We start from the raw sequence: 15,461 nt of genomic DNA, 5'->3' as shown, positions 1-15,461 counted from the left end.
TCTTACAGATCATATTGCTTATCATAAGCCAATCAGATTAACTGTCTTGCTTTAAAGATCAAATATACTTGTTTAGCATTAAAGATCTAGGTCCCGATAAAACAAATGTATGACGGTACAACGCATACATTTACAGGGCCTGCCTTTACAACGCAGTTTTTACATTGCAACATTCTTTACAACGCATACATTTACATCGCATGCCATTACAACAAATTTTTTAAAACTACATTTACAACGCATTACATTACATCGCATGATACCTTTTCAACGCATACCATTACAACGCATACCATTACATTGCACTTAAGGTAAGTGTTGAATAGTGTAGGGGTAAAAATTACTATTCTAACTCCAGGGGGTGCAACAGTAGGGTAAGTGTTGGATATTGTAGGGGTAAAAATTACTATTCTAACTCCAGGGGGTGCAACAGTAGGGTAAGTGTTGGATAGTGTAGGGGTACTATGCGATGTAATGCCTGCGTTGTAGTGACATGCATTGTAGTGTCATGCATTGTAGTGACATGCAATGTAATGGCTGCATTGTAGTGACATGCGTTGTAAACTATGTCGCGATGTAATGACTGTGTTGTAAATGTAGTACGATGTAATGACTGCGTTGTAAAGGTTGTTTCCCCAATAAAACAGGTTAGAAAGCTCCTGACTCATCAGCAATTTCCAGTGGTGACTGTTGGGCCCTCTCCCCAGTAGCAAAAATCTGCCAGGTAGTATGTGCCTGTGACCTTCAGGAGGCTGGGCTTGCCCTTTTTAGGGTCGAGCCTGAGACAGTATGCGCTAGCACATGCATCTCTCTTGCGAGACACCATTGTATACACAAAAGGGCTTGGAACCTGCCTGTTGCTTACCATTTGCCTGATTCTACACCAATCTTCTTTGTAGCCCTCTTCATTAACCAGTGCAGCAGAAATGTTCCTTCCGATGGTTGCCGTGGAGCAGAGACCAAGCACAGATTGATTCAGCTTAATCAGTGCTCGTCTGCTGCTCCCGACATGATTGAGGAACAATTTTTGACTCCTCCCAATCTCGTTCCCTGCTGCTCCATCCATAGCGCTTGCAGGCGTTTGAAATTGCTCCCCCCCTCCCCATTCTCGTCCCGCCCCAATTACTCTCCTCCAGATGTTGCTTGCTCCCTCCTATGCCCCAGTGGAGGCATAGGAGGAATGACTTTATGTCTATATACTCTCAAACCAAGGAGAGTTACCCTTCACTGCCGAAAGGGACAGGGTAGCATAACACTAAAATCAAAGAAAAATTCACTTTCGTGTGTATCAGTCACCAGAACACCCCACTTAGTCACTTGAGCTAAATGGATATGCACTAAAAGAAATACACCATTCACAAAATTCTCATGAATAACAAACTACCTCTGACTCCTTAAAATACAAAACAGTACCTGTTTATTAATAAGCAAATAATACTGATAAAAACAGTCAAATATATCTAGCATATGTCAAATATTATGCATAATTTAAAAAACATCCAAAGTCTAATATTTTTCTAGTTCATTTCAGTTCAATAAACCACAAGAGATGTTTGAAATCTCATGAATCACAAACATTTTTTTTTAAGTTCTTATCACATTGTTTTGCACACAAAACTTTAAAATCCATTACTCATAGTATTCAAAAAGATTCTGTCAACTCGGCATTTCGGTTGTACTTGGAATGGTTCACCCCACCTTCTTCAGGACAACTTAACATTAAAATGCAATGCATATATTCTCTTTTGATCCTGCTCAAAGATCGAGGATACGGTTTTTCTATCGATCCTATTTCATTTCAGTACTCTTATAGTGTGCTAAATATGTAATCTTCCATTTTGGTCACTCACAGTGGTAAGTTAGGCATCCTTTTGTTGTTATTTCGTGGAGGGCACATCTCTATTATGATATGATAAAACAGAATTACGATCCCACTTGTAATCAGGGCCACAGGAAGGATTGAATTAATTGGATATTGGCAGGCACTAGTGATCTATCATACAGGAGACAATTGCTGTCCACAGAAGAGTGAAGCACTGGAAAATTAATTAGCCAGGTGCACAGAAGTATACAGCTATCCCCTCACCAGGAAATTCAGGTAAGAGCATAGGGGGCAATAGAATAATATAATAGAGGTGGCTCGTGCCACCTCCTATTGGAGAATTTGTGGTGGTGATCCACAAGCACTAGGTATCAGTCAGAAAGACAAGGAACAAGGGTGACAGCTCACAAGCACTACAAAGCTTAAAGACAAAAATGTATGTTACACATACTGAGCTAAAGGGTACACATGCCAAATGCTCTGGATCACACAGTACACCTGCAGTAGGAGACATGGGTTGAGGTTGGAGGCCGCTGGGCCTGGTTCTCAATAGTTTCATCTGCTGACTTGTACTGACTCATCAATATGCTTACTAATGCCAAACAACGCAAAAGTGCAGTTGAAAACAATGCATGAAGACCTGCCTAAAATTGCAAGTCTTTGGAAAGTTGTGTCATTTTTTATAAACAATACTGAAAGTGATCAAGCAGCTCAATATTGAAGTGCATAGCTTATGTAGAAATGTAGGCAGCTCGACAAGATACAAGTTGAGAACCAGAAGTAAAAAGCACAGTAATAAATAATGCCTGAGAACCCTGTTTCTGGATGATCTGTCTGGAATCCCAGTGTTTTGATAATTAAATGACAGAGGAATCAGCCTATCCTCTGAAAACTATTGTGCCTTTCCTAAACGAGTATCACTCGCCAACATGTCTGCCAGCACTGCTTGGAGGAGGTGCTGCCATGCTGGTCTGCTCCCATAGCTGGGATGGCTAGGTCTTGCCTAAGAAAGTAGATGGGCTGTCTATTGCGAGCAGTACTTTAAATAGGCAGGTACTTCCAGGACTGAGTACCTGCACTTCTTCAATTTGAAAGGGAGAGTACTGGCACTTCTCAGCAGTGCTGCAATACATTTAATGGGTAAGCACCAGCACTTCTCAGGAGCAAGCAGGTACTCTAAATATTGAGCACCTGCACCTCTATAGTTCCATTTAAAGCACTTGTTGCAAGACATTTTCTCCCTCCTGTGCTTCTTTGCCCCTTTCCTATCTCTGTATTGCTCTGTCTCGTCTTGTGATTCTTTGTCCCTCCACCCTGATCTCTGCGTTGCTCTGTCTTGCCATATATTTTTGTGCTTCCCTTCCCATCCCCGCCAGGTCTTCATGTTGCTCTGTCTCGTCATGTGCTTCTCGGCTCCTCCCATGTTGTTTCCTCCCTGTGTTGCTTTCCCCCATCTCTGTGTTGCTCTTTCTTGCCATGTGTTTCTGTGCCCCCTCTCTCTCTGTGTTGCACTGTCTCACATTGTGTTTCATTGCTTCCCCATGCTGCTTTGTGTCGTTGTGTGTTTTTCTACCCCTCCAATATTGTTTCCATCACCCATGTTTCTTCACTCCTGCCTGCAACCCCGTTTTGCTTCACTGCTCACATCCCCCATTTTGCTTCTGCTACACGATGTTTTCTTTTAGGTCGAGCCTAGGCAGCACGCATGCACTGTCTGCAAGGCCTGCTGTAATCTACTGTATTCAAAAACAACATTTTGCCCGCCCGCTACTTCCCATAAGTAGACTCCAGTGTTGCTCTTCCTTACTACCCTCTAACTGGATTTTGCAGCCAATAGGTCACTTCCGTTGAAGGATCAAGAGCACCAACCAAGTACAGTTCCCTTATGCTTTATGGGCTTATGTGTTGTGTGGAAGAACCCTTTTTCTCCTGCTACCCTTGACTGCACTACAAGCCCAGCTCTGTATCTGTGCGCACTCTGGAAACACCCTCCCGCCCGATCTCTACATCGGTAACCACTCCTGAGTGACCTCTCCATGCTGTCCATCATTATCCTGCCCTCCTGAATGCTTGAACTATTCATGCTCAGGCACTGCGCTTCATGTTTCAGCACAGTGCCCAGTTCCATGTTTCATTACTTTAATCTTGTGTGTCGCTAATCATGCCAATGCCTGCCACAATGGCCATCAGAGGGGTGCAAACGTGTCTTGGAGGAGAAACGCTTTAACCTTACCCACCTTTCAAATGGGGTTTTTGCACTTTCATAAACTTCACGATTTTTTGTGAATGATGCGCCCTTACTCTGTGTTTTGGAAGGGGTGTTTGCCCTCCCCCTTCACCCTCTAACTGTATGTTCTTTGCAGCCGCTTCCTGGACACTAAAGAGTGCTCTGCAGGATGAGGGGGCTCGCTTCCCATGCTGAGCGCATGGTCTTCTCAGAGCCAGCATGTAACCAGAGGAAGCTGCAGGGCTGGGTCTACCTTCATCCCAGCTCTACTCTCTCCTCCAACACCCTTTCCTCTCTACCCACCCCTCAGCCTCCTCCCCTCATCTCCTCTATCCCACTTTCCTCTCTTCCTGTGCTGCAGGCAGGAGATCACGCTCCTTTTCTTTTTCTTATTCTGAATCTCTCTGGGTTCACCTTCCAAAGCTTCAATCAAGGTTTGGTATTTGCTTCATAAGGCTTAAACCACCTCCCAAGTAATGAAGTCTTTCGCCCTATTTACCTGGCCACTTCATGGTTTTTTGGTATATTTATTCCTAACAAAGTAAAGTGTGCGTTATCTACACCAGAGAGAATGAAAGACAGGAAGCGGGATAGCTTCAAAGACATGCAAATTACATATACCGCAAGCCTTTGAAGTATAAAACTATCTCTTCGCAGGAAGTAAAGCATTCACAAAAATAAAAATTCTCATAGAATCAACATAATGTTTGCAGTTGAGTGGCTCCCACAGGTTGTGTTTCTGTCTACCACAGACTCATGACTCATCTCTACTCATTCAGACCATTTTGCGGCTTAGAACACAAAGTACATCAATGCTGTTAATCAGATTTAAGAACTCTGCCCTGAGCGAGAGTGTTGCTCTAATGTGAGTTGAACCTTTGCTTTATGGTGCTTCAACCTGTTGTCTCAGGCCTGGCGCTAGTAGAAAACTATTCACCCCTTCTCAAATATCAAGGTGGAAAGTTCATTTGTTGTAACCAATTAATGGTAAATTTCCAAACGTCACCAGTGTTAAGGCTTAAGAGCTCCCAGTAGGGGTTGTACCCAAAGATAACTACGTGCAATTGCATTCTAGTACATAAAGCATTTGCAATTTTGTTAGTGTAAATACAGGTTTTCTTATCGTCCCTCCCCGCCGACTGCCCCTGTTATGATCGGTCTTACTCTTTTATTTATGTATGTTCCTCGCTGCGCAAATTGATCAGCACACCACATAATTAACCTCCACTACATACCACTCCAAAACACAAGATACCATTCAACGTATTTAGACTCCATAACACACAAACCCACTCCACATAATTCCTGTACACTCAATACCATATAAATACTATCCACATAATTCAACAGCACACCATGCCAGAAAATTCCACTACACAAGTCCATTTCACACCACACAATCCCATGCCACACAATTCCACAACTAATCCAATCCAACCCACACAATTCCACTTCACACCACATACATAGACTCCATAACACACAAAACATTGCCACTTACAATGCCAACTGCTCTAACTCAAAAAATGTGAGACCTATTGAATTTCCAATGCTTGTTTAGTTACCAATCCAACTTTCATCGGTATCTAAAGATAAAAAAATGCACCTGTGTCATTTTGTAGGCGTTTGCATGCAGGGTGCGAGCTCCTACAAAATGACGTAGCCATCCACATCATTTTTTTCTTTTTTATTCTTTAGCCATGATGCACAGTCAAAATAGGTCCCAAAGGCGAGACTTATTGGCTTTGCCAATGCTTCTTTTGCTTGTGGCTATCCCTATGCAAAGTAGTCCATACCCCTATGGCTCCCAGGTGCCAGGTATTAATGCTGAATCATCATTTCATATTCGCTGGTGATAGGTTAAACAGAGCCCACGTTACACGAGCCTTTGTTGCTAAGAACTGGGTGCAAGGGTGGTAGCTGGGAACAAGGTGTATCCGGCTGACACCCGCTACCGTGTGAAGTGCCTCTGTTGCACTGTGAATGGGTGTGTGTGTAATAAAGAGTAAACTCCATTCAACCACTATCGAAATAATAACACATTCCCTCGTGTTGAAGATTTCCGACAGGAGCTAAACGATAACCGCCTACCTCAGACAAACTCACGAAAAGCGTCATTTGATTTAACTACTCTTACGGCAAGGCTGTTTTGGCGGTGGCGTAACACAAAATGATACCCCCTAACCTTGCAGAAGGTGAAGAGGGGGGTCATGTCACAGATATTTAGGGTCCTTGGCCTGAATAGGCTCCCTGAAGGGTTGAGCACCCCCCGTAGGCCCCGAAGCACCACGACCCTCCCCCCCCCCCCCCCCCCCCCCCCCCATTCCAGAACGCAAACACACAAGGGACGTGTGTTTTGCCCGTGGTGCTTGGTACTAACAGTGCTTCACAACTGGCATTTCCATAACCAGTGACAAAATCTATAACATGCCGTGCAAGGCAACTCCAAAATACATCCAGTTCCTCTTTGCAGAGAAAGAACATTGCACGTTTCAGTTCCTCCTTGTGATCAGGAAATGTTTTGCGGTTTTTCACAGACTGGCTCGCCAGACTAGAAATTCAAGTACCAGAGGCACGTTGGCCCCACAGAGGAGTGTTTCACCGAGGCGAGGAGGCGGCGGGCACACAGCACAGATATCACGTCGGACTGAAGGTACGGTGCGTTAAATACCCTGTTACCTGTCTTTACCTGGATTAAGCAAATACTGCTGACAAAACGGGCCAGCATATCAGTCGCATGCAGAAATGGAACTTTGGTTGGAATACTAACCGAGCAGCTTCACATTTGGCATTACTTTTGTGAGTGCATCGGGTGCTTTTTGTATCACTGAAGACAGGATCATCCGAAGGAAGGACGAGCGAATCTATGAATGAGGGTAGGCTGCGAGACTTGCAAAGAAGCACTTTATTTTGTCATACAGTCTTTGCAGTAAACATTTTAAATTATCTTTTCTTAAGTGGTCAGAAACGGTTAAATGAATGCTTGTTTGACAAATAATGTCTAGGTCATTCTACTCACATACATACATATATATATATATATATAGATATCCACAAAAGAAGAAAACCAAAGGTTAAAGTAAAGTTATTGTTAGCTGACTATGTGACGACAAAACTGAAAAAACTACAGAAATTCACCAGTTACATTTAGCTGAGCTAACTATAACTGGTGCCCCTGCCATGCACTGCTTATTATTATTATTATTATTATTATTATTATTATTATTATTATTATTATTATTATTATTATTATTTTATTATTATGTCCTTACATATTACATCACTCATGTTGTTCTATGATATCATTTATAATGGCATCATCCAATGAGTGTGTTAGTTCATTTTATAGGTTACATAGTGGCAGGTACCTATTATAGTACCTAATTGTGTCCATCTTGTGTCCAGCTAATGGGTATAAGTGTTTACAAAATACATGTGCTCCTATTACATCATAGGTACATAGAGGTATTCAACACGTTGTAAATCTTAGTATTGAAGAGTAACTCTGTGTGCAGATGACAGTTGATGACTTCTGTCCAGTTTGTTCCACGCAAGGTTCTGCAGAAAAACTTTCCAGCAGGGCATTGTAGATACTAGTAGATACTAAGTATTGTAAGCAGACTTGATGTATTAGACAAAATCGTCTCAGCATGGCAATTTTTACATAACTCAGAAGACTCTGTGCACCACGTACTAACCTATGTTCTTTTGCTTCAGAAGATGGGCTATTTGTAAAGGTTTCACCACAGTATGAAGGCTGCAGGTAGTATGGTTCTTTAGCACCTGCAAGCCTTGGATATTTTATGCTAATAGTGTCTTTTTTGACGTGTTGCATAGAGTGTGCACTGTTCTTAATAGATACTTCCTAATACTCAGTGGTATATTTCTCATGAGAGTGTCACTGTCTACAAACAGTATGGTACAGAGTAGTCTCTCTCCACTGAGTAAACATTGTTTATAGTACCCACTTTTCTACTCATGTCAGCTTAATTTCTCAATGTAGGTTCGGTGACCATGAAAGGTTTGATACAGATAAAAATCTCTCCATAGTAGGGCATTCATTTTGCAACAGACAGTGAGTATAGTGAGGAAATTGGCTTTCTCTGAACAGTTCTACACATATTGAACACCACGTTCAATGACACGTTTCCATATATCTGTGGTTGATTGTTAATGTGAACTAAGCTACCTGTTAAGTGAATGGCACAGGGTCAATGTTGCACATATCACATGCTTACTACACCTAAGGGAGTTGTATCTATGATGACAATAATGACGCTTCATACTATTCTGAGCTGTTTTGAACTTACTTTCAGGTCTCTACTGCTATACTAGTTTATAGAGTAATGGGTAGAAAATAAGCGTAGATGATGTCAACAGTGATGTCATTAATGATGTCATTTACGATTTCATCAGTGATGTCATAGAACATGTCATGAGTGATGTAATATGTGAGGTCAAAAGCAGAGCATGGCTGGGGCGCAAGTTAATGTTAGGTCTGCCCACTATAACTGGAGAATTTCTGTTGTTTTTTTAGTTCAAAATATTAGTGTTGTCACTGACATATTCACCTAACTGTAATGTTACTTTAACCGTTGTTGTTTCGGCAAATTTCTAAGGTTCTTTTAAAATAAAAACAGATCTTTTTATCACATCTAAATATAAAATTACTTTAACCTTTGTTTTTTCAGTGAATTTCTAGGGTTTTTTAACGTAAAGGAAATTATTACCATACGTAAAGCCAACCCGGCTGCACACTGCCTATTGCCGTACACAGTGGGTGATTGGCCCCACAGGCTGCCAAACGCATGCTGAGTATGGCCGGCCAAATTTCCTCATCAGGGAAGGGACCACAACGTGTTGGGAGGCATTAAAGTTATCAATCACAAAACGACCTGGTTTTGCAAAGGGATCACCTGCATGTTTGGTCTCTGGCTCAGTGGCTATCTAAGGAAACCTACCAAACCCAGACAACTCTGAAAATTAGACACCTGGGGGTGTCCAGGGAGGTGTGGTTCATGTGGATCTCCCAACGTTTTCCTACCCAAACATTGACTTGACTATGGGGCCGCTCTCTAACATGCCCATAAACATATTGCTGGTGCCTAGTGAGCTTTCTGCTCCCCACCCTGGAGACAGAAAGACTGTGTCCATTTTTTGGGGGTGGATGGAGGCATCAGCATGCCCATTCTGTGCAGCCCTCACCCCTCCACAAAGAAAAAATCAGAGGCTGTTGCATATATCTGCACCCGGCAGGGTAGAAAGACTGTGCCCATATTTTTAGTGGGGTGGTGGGGGCATCAGCATGGCCCTTCAGGGCAACCCTCACCCCTGCACCAAGAAAGAAATAGCCCCTGGTGCCTAGTGGGATTTCTACCTCTCCAAGAGGGGCATATTGGGAGCTATTGCCCCCAGATACCCCCAGGGGGTGCAGAAAGACTGTGCCCATTTTTTTGGGGAGGGGGAATTGGCATGCCCATTCTGGGCAGCCCCCACCCCTACACTAAGGAAAAAAACGACTCTCTAGTGCCTAGTAGGCTTTCTGTCCCCCAGGGGGACAGATCGGGTGCTATTGCCTCTCTTGCCCCCTGGGGGAGGCAGAAAGACTTTGGTCCCCTTAATGTGGGATGGGGGCATGGCCATGCCCATTGTGGGCAGCCCCCACCCCTCATTTATTTTTTTTACAAAAAAGAAATCCCTGGTGTCTAGCAGACTTTCTGCCCCCCCCCCCAGATGTCAGAAAAACTGTTCCATTTGTGTTGGGGGCGTTGGACAGTCCCCACCCCAATATATTAAAAAAATAGTGCCCCCCTCTGCCCCTCAGGGGAGGCAGAAATACTTTTGTCACAATTCCTTTTGAGTGGGCATGGTCTGGTGTCTAATGGGCTTTCTAACACCCCGGGGGGGCAGGGTGGTGGTAATAACCCCAATCTTCCTTCCTAAAGGGGGCAGAAAAACTCTTATTTTTGTGTTTGGGGTGGTAGGGGCATCGGCATGCCAATTTTGGGCAGCCCTCAACCCTACGTATTAAAAATAAATCCCTGTTGGCTAGTGGGCTTTCTTCACTTCCGGGAGGCGGATCGGGGGCTATCGGCCCCATTTGCCCACTGAGGGGGGCATAAAGACTGTGCCTATTTCTAGGAGGGGTGGAGCATTACAATGCTTATTCAGGGCAGTCCCACCCCTAAGTCTACATAAAATGTAATCCCTGGTGCCTAGTGGGTTTTCTGACCCCCCTGGAAGCAGGGCCAGGGCTATTGCCCCCATCTGCATATCGGGGGGCAGAACGACTATGGCAGTTTGGGGACATTATAATGCCCATTCAGGGCAGCCTCCACTCCTAGATATATATAAAAATAAATCCCTGGTCCCTAGTGGGCTTTCTGCCCCTTTTGTGGGGCAGAAAGATTGAATATGGCCATAATTTACAGAGGGGAGCATACGCCCTTGCCCAAGGGGCCACTCTCCCCTCTCTGGCGTCCAGTGGGTGCATGCCTACTTGGGAATCGCCCTGCTTCGTCCTCAGCACACGACCACTGTGGCTGAGGATGAAATTGTTCCGTCCTCCGCATGAAATGGGTTAAGTAGACCTTTAAACATGTCTCAGGCCTGCCATTGCAGAGCCTGAGGTTGCAGTTTTAAACAGTAACGTTGACCTGGCACAATATACATTGTGTCAGGTCCAAACCTTCCTTTTTAAATAATATATGTCACCCCTAGAGTGGGCCATGGCCAGCCCAGACAGCAGGGTGCAATGTATTTCAAAAGTTGGATATGTGCTTTTAAGTTTTACCTGTCCTGGTAGTGAAAAAATCTTTAATTTGTTTTTCACTACTGCAAGGCTTATAAGTGTAATTTTCAAATGGGAACAGGTAACCCCTTTAGATTTGGTGTCCCTGGAATCACAATTTTAAATAGTAATTTATGGGGAAGTTGGAGTTTAACTAGCAGTTCTGAAAATGCCACTTTTAGAGAGTTTACATTTTCTTGCCTTAGCCATTTGGTGCCTGCTGCCTGTCTCTGGATTACATGACTGGGGTGGGTGACAGTTGGGCTTTCGGTATTCTTCCTAGACAGCCACACACAATGAGGAGGTTAGGTGTGACTGGATGGGCCATCACTGGCAGTATGGTACGGAGGAGCTGGGCCTAGCCCCCAATAATATTTGAAGAGGCTGTTTCCTGTCTCCACACAAAGGGCTTCATACCCCCTGTAGGTAGTTTGGAGTCAGGGCCAGGGAGGCAGGGCACCTGTGCACTTCACATTTGAACCCATCTTAATATCCAATCTTCCGATTTAGGTACTGGTACACATCAATACACCCAATCCTTTTCAGGCAAATCATAAGAACAAAGTGCAGTGTTGAGGGACCCGTTGGGCACTGCAGCACCAGCCCAATGTGGAGTAGGCCCGATGATGAAGCATACCATCTTTCAGTGACTGAGGGCTCTTCCTCCTAGTGACATAAGGTGTTCTTTGTAATTAACATATTACCCTGAACCCAACTTCAAAACAGTATGCCCCATTGAATATGTTCTATTATATAGGCAATTGTGTACTGAAAAATTATTTTCACTCACTCTGAAGACTGCAACACTAGCAATGCCCTTTATGCCATCAAATGCCCATGTGGCTTGTTATATGTAGGGAAGACTGAGAGAAAAATAAAAGTGCATTGGGCATTCGCCACCTGAAGCGGACTAACTATTACTAAGACTAACTATTACTGTTGAACAATTCTGATTTCTTTGCAGAGATGTTTTAACCTTTGTTGATTTATGTTATTTGACATCAGGAAATGTTGACTTATTAGTCATTTTGAATAAATATGATCTGGTTGATCATGTAATTAACACATGGATATAAACTGTTGATCGTATAACAAAATATTTCACTGTTGTGGTGCACACCCTCTCCAAGTCGCCTTTGGGACTTGGCCTTTTTGGTATACATTATAGAATTAATAGGCAATAATTGCGGGGGAGTACCACACTGAACTCGTTCACTATTTTAAAAAGTTACATTCTTTTGAATCACAGAGTGCGCAATCTACATACTTTATATGCTGTATGACTGTGTCATGCGGAGAGTGAATATACCGCACTGTGGAGTTGATGTATCCGTTAAGCATGGCAGGTGTCTTTATTAGTGTGTAAAGAGTCAGGAGTGTGTGTATTTTATAAGTATGTATCTCAAAAGTCAGGTGTGTGTATTGGCCCTCATGGTGTGTGTGTATCTACAAGCTTGTATATCAGTTGGAGTGCATATAGTCACGAGTGGGACTGTTTTAAGAATGTGTGTGTGTCAGGTGTTCAAGGTGTATGTTTTTCAAATGGGTGTCCAGTCAGGAGTAAGGGAATCAGGACTAGGAGCTATAGTGTGTGAACTGTGTGTTTGTTATGCTCTCAATCTGGATTAATGTGGAAGCCTGTGAAACAGTATAGTAACTAGGCACTGTATATATGGCTCCATGTCAGGTGATATCAGTCTCCTACATGTTTCTTTCTTTATGCACTTTTGTTTATTTACTAGTTTACACCCTTTCACTTTTAACAGACTTGGTATCTTTTCTACTTGCATTTTTCGGCACTTATCAACCTTGCTGCTTGGGTAACTCCTAATATATATATATTTTTTTATGTTTACCCACTACATTTTTATGCACTACACTGTGTTAATGATTTGGCCACCGTAAAATACGTTTAAAACAAGATACATTGTCTTCCTTTTCTGTTTGAAACTATCCTATGGTTCTAACATGCTTTATTTTCCATTGTTCCTCAGAGAGAAAAATCAAATAAGCAAATCTTTCCAAACTTGTATATGAACGAATGGAGACCCGAAGTGCACCCCTTCGAATCCGCTTGTATCACAGAGAGCAGAAGAAGGGGATTTTCAGTGAGATTCCCAATTTTTTATTAATCAATGATAATAATATATTACTTGGTAGAGGATTTAACTGCCAATTGAAACTCAAAGACGCAAGGGTATCGCGATGCCATGCCATCCTGGAACCATATTTGGACAAGGACAAGACGTGCCTGCAGTTTTGCTTCAAGAATCTGAGCACAAAAAGCAAAATAAAAATCAATGGCTTGCGTCTTCGCTATCTCCAGCAGATTCCATTGACACTGACAAACCGCATTACATTTTGTGGTTTCCAAATGGAAATCAATGTGGAACCTGGCATTTCATTGGAGAACTGTGAATGTGTTGTAACTGTGAGCGAATCTCCATTGTACCATGAGGCAGAAGCAGAAGAGACAGATGAACAGGACATGACGCATGAACTAGAAGAACTAGAAGAACAGACAAAAGCCATCCATTTGAGATAGAATCAAAGACAGAGCCTTGCCTCAAATCAGACATTCCTTTAATTATCAGCAAGTTTAGGAATTTTTTTATGTCAATGCAAGTATAGTGAAGAATCGTCCAGTATGAGCAGACATCACAAAGATTTTAAGTGCTGAGTTACTTCTGCTGATTTGGCAATGCGTGGGTTAAAGGACACAAATCGTCTAATTTCTAAACTCTTTGCCAGGTGACATTTGCGCACAGCATATTTGAACTATGTACAGGATGAATAAAGAAATATCTGTGGGCAATTGGATTTACTCTAATTTTCAGAGTGACCCACTAGGCAGAGGTTTGGGTAGAATGTGCTTATATAGTGTGTTGTACATGTATACATCTCTAGGTTCTGCTTTAACATTACTGAATAATTAATGCCAACCCTTGGCCATTCACCCAAAATGTTTTTAGGTGTGGCTTGAAAGTGTAGCTGTATGCACGACCTATTCTTACCAATTCTTTAAAATATACATACATTGTTTTGATCCTGCAGAGAAGAGTCTCTCTCTCACCCTTCATGCTATTGGCTGTTTTGGGTCATTCTGCCTCCTATGGAGTGCTTGCACTGCATTGTACAAGGCACTATTTTAAATCTTAGAAATACACAAAATCATCACACATTAATTTCTTATTTTATCATACGTTACAATAGAAGGAAAATCTATTTTTGCCCAGTGTTTTCTCATCAGCAGGCATTTTTTTAAATTGTTTTTTAAAGGGCTCCTGCTAAATCCTGTCATACAGATGGTCTTTCAATTAGGTGGACACTTTCCACATCTGAACAGTCTTGCCCACAGATGGCCACCTCTGAAGTGCTGTGAGATCACCAGGAAAATCTGCAATCATACAAGACTTCAGAGGTTTTTTTTAGGTTGTTATTTTTTTAAATTTTTTTTATTGGTTTTAGTAGCCTGTTGTAACAAAAATAGGCAAAACATACTATGACAACATGTAAACAACTTACAGGTCATGGTACAACAACATCCTTCATCCAGCATGTAACAACATGCAATGACACTGATAGTTCGATATACCTGGTGTCTCTCGTTAAAATACAGTTAGTCAACTTGGTGCGTTTGTAAATATTGAATTAAATATGTCCAGTAGTCCCTAGGCTTGGACCCTGTGGGCAGCTCCTCCTCATATGTTTGCAGTGTGTCCTTACAGTAAGTCAGATCCTGAATCCAGTGTTTAACCTTGGGTACCATGCTGCCACCCCAACATAAGGATATTCTCTGTTTGGCAAATAGCAGTGCAATCATACAAAATTTACGTTTGTTTGCTCTAACCCCGGGCAGTGGGCCCAACAGACATGTACGAGCAGTGCATTCAAGGTCCGCAGCCACCATGGCACCCAATATATGTATTACCTTTTTCCAGTATTCTGCCACCGCTTCACAGTGCCATGCCAGGTGTATACAAGACTTCAGAGTTGCAATGCAGGTGCACAGTGGGAATAATCTTTATGCAAATCATAGCTTGCACCAATACCCAACCACATACCCGCTTTTATTCTCTCCCTCGCCTCAGTGAGCTTCGCATGTGCAAGCCGTGAGCTCATCAAGGGATTCTTGAAACATAGCCAGTCTAATTTCTGCATTGAGTGGTGCCCATTGCCGACCTGCTGCTCTGACTCAGAGCCCTGCAGTGATGAGGCTCTGGTCTGTATCCACATATTGCCCCTCTGCTGCTCTTCATACACATATGTGGTGATTACTTCTCCCACCCCTGACCTGCAGCATTGAAGCTCCCACAAAGCCTACCCACTCTGTGCCAGCTTCCTCTTTGTGACAATTCTGGGGTTTCTTCCAGCAGAAGTACTGTAAAGGTTAGCGACAGTCTGAAGACACCTCCCCCAGAGCGTTGATACATTACAGTTACATGTTTGTAATTGTTACAATCTGCATTTTCCTTGTTTTAGTGTTATAGTGATTGCTGGTAAATTGTTTTGTTGAGGTAGTGTTATTTTTCACTTCCTTCCAACACTTTACATTGACACATCTATTGTAAGCCTACTCCTTCAGTTGACTGTAACAATTCAGAAATTGTAAAAGATATACA

The 15,461-nt window shown here is 42.7% G+C and overlaps 1 protein-coding gene across 2 annotated transcripts; it reads left to right on the top strand.

Moving 5' to 3' along the window:
* The first annotated feature begins 6,625 nt into the window (after window positions 1-6,625).
* Window positions 6,626-13,646, top strand: TIFAB (TIFA inhibitor). 2 transcript variants are annotated; one of them, XM_085617998.1, is made up of 2 exons: window positions 6,626-6,702; window positions 12,834-13,646. In XM_085617998.1, the coding sequence occupies exon 2, from the start codon at window positions 12,881-12,883 to the stop codon at window positions 13,382-13,384; it is 504 nt and encodes a 167-aa protein (XP_085474124.1). In that variant the 5' UTR covers window positions 6,626-6,702; window positions 12,834-12,880; the 3' UTR covers window positions 13,385-13,646. The 2 variants fall into 2 exon arrangements, with proteins under 2 accessions (XP_085474124.1, XP_085474125.1); XM_085617999.1 differs by lacking the exon at window positions 6,626-6,702 and adding an exon at window positions 6,795-6,925.
* The last annotated feature ends 1,815 nt before the right edge of the window (window positions 13,647-15,461 follow it).

The sequence above is a fragment of the Triturus cristatus genome, chromosome 7, assembly GCF_964204655.1.
Source record: "Triturus cristatus chromosome 7, aTriCri1.1, whole genome shotgun sequence".
Classification (NCBI taxonomy): Eukaryota; Metazoa; Chordata; class Amphibia; order Caudata; family Salamandridae; genus Triturus; species Triturus cristatus.
Note: the sequence above shows the minus strand (reverse complement) of the source record. Positions and strands in the feature narration are given on the sequence as shown.

Excerpts from the sequence above, each read along its gene's own strand:
- TIFAB (XM_085617998.1), top strand. The coding sequence starts at position 12,881 with ATGGAGACCCGAAGTGCACCCCTTCGAATCCGCTTGTATCACAGAGAG.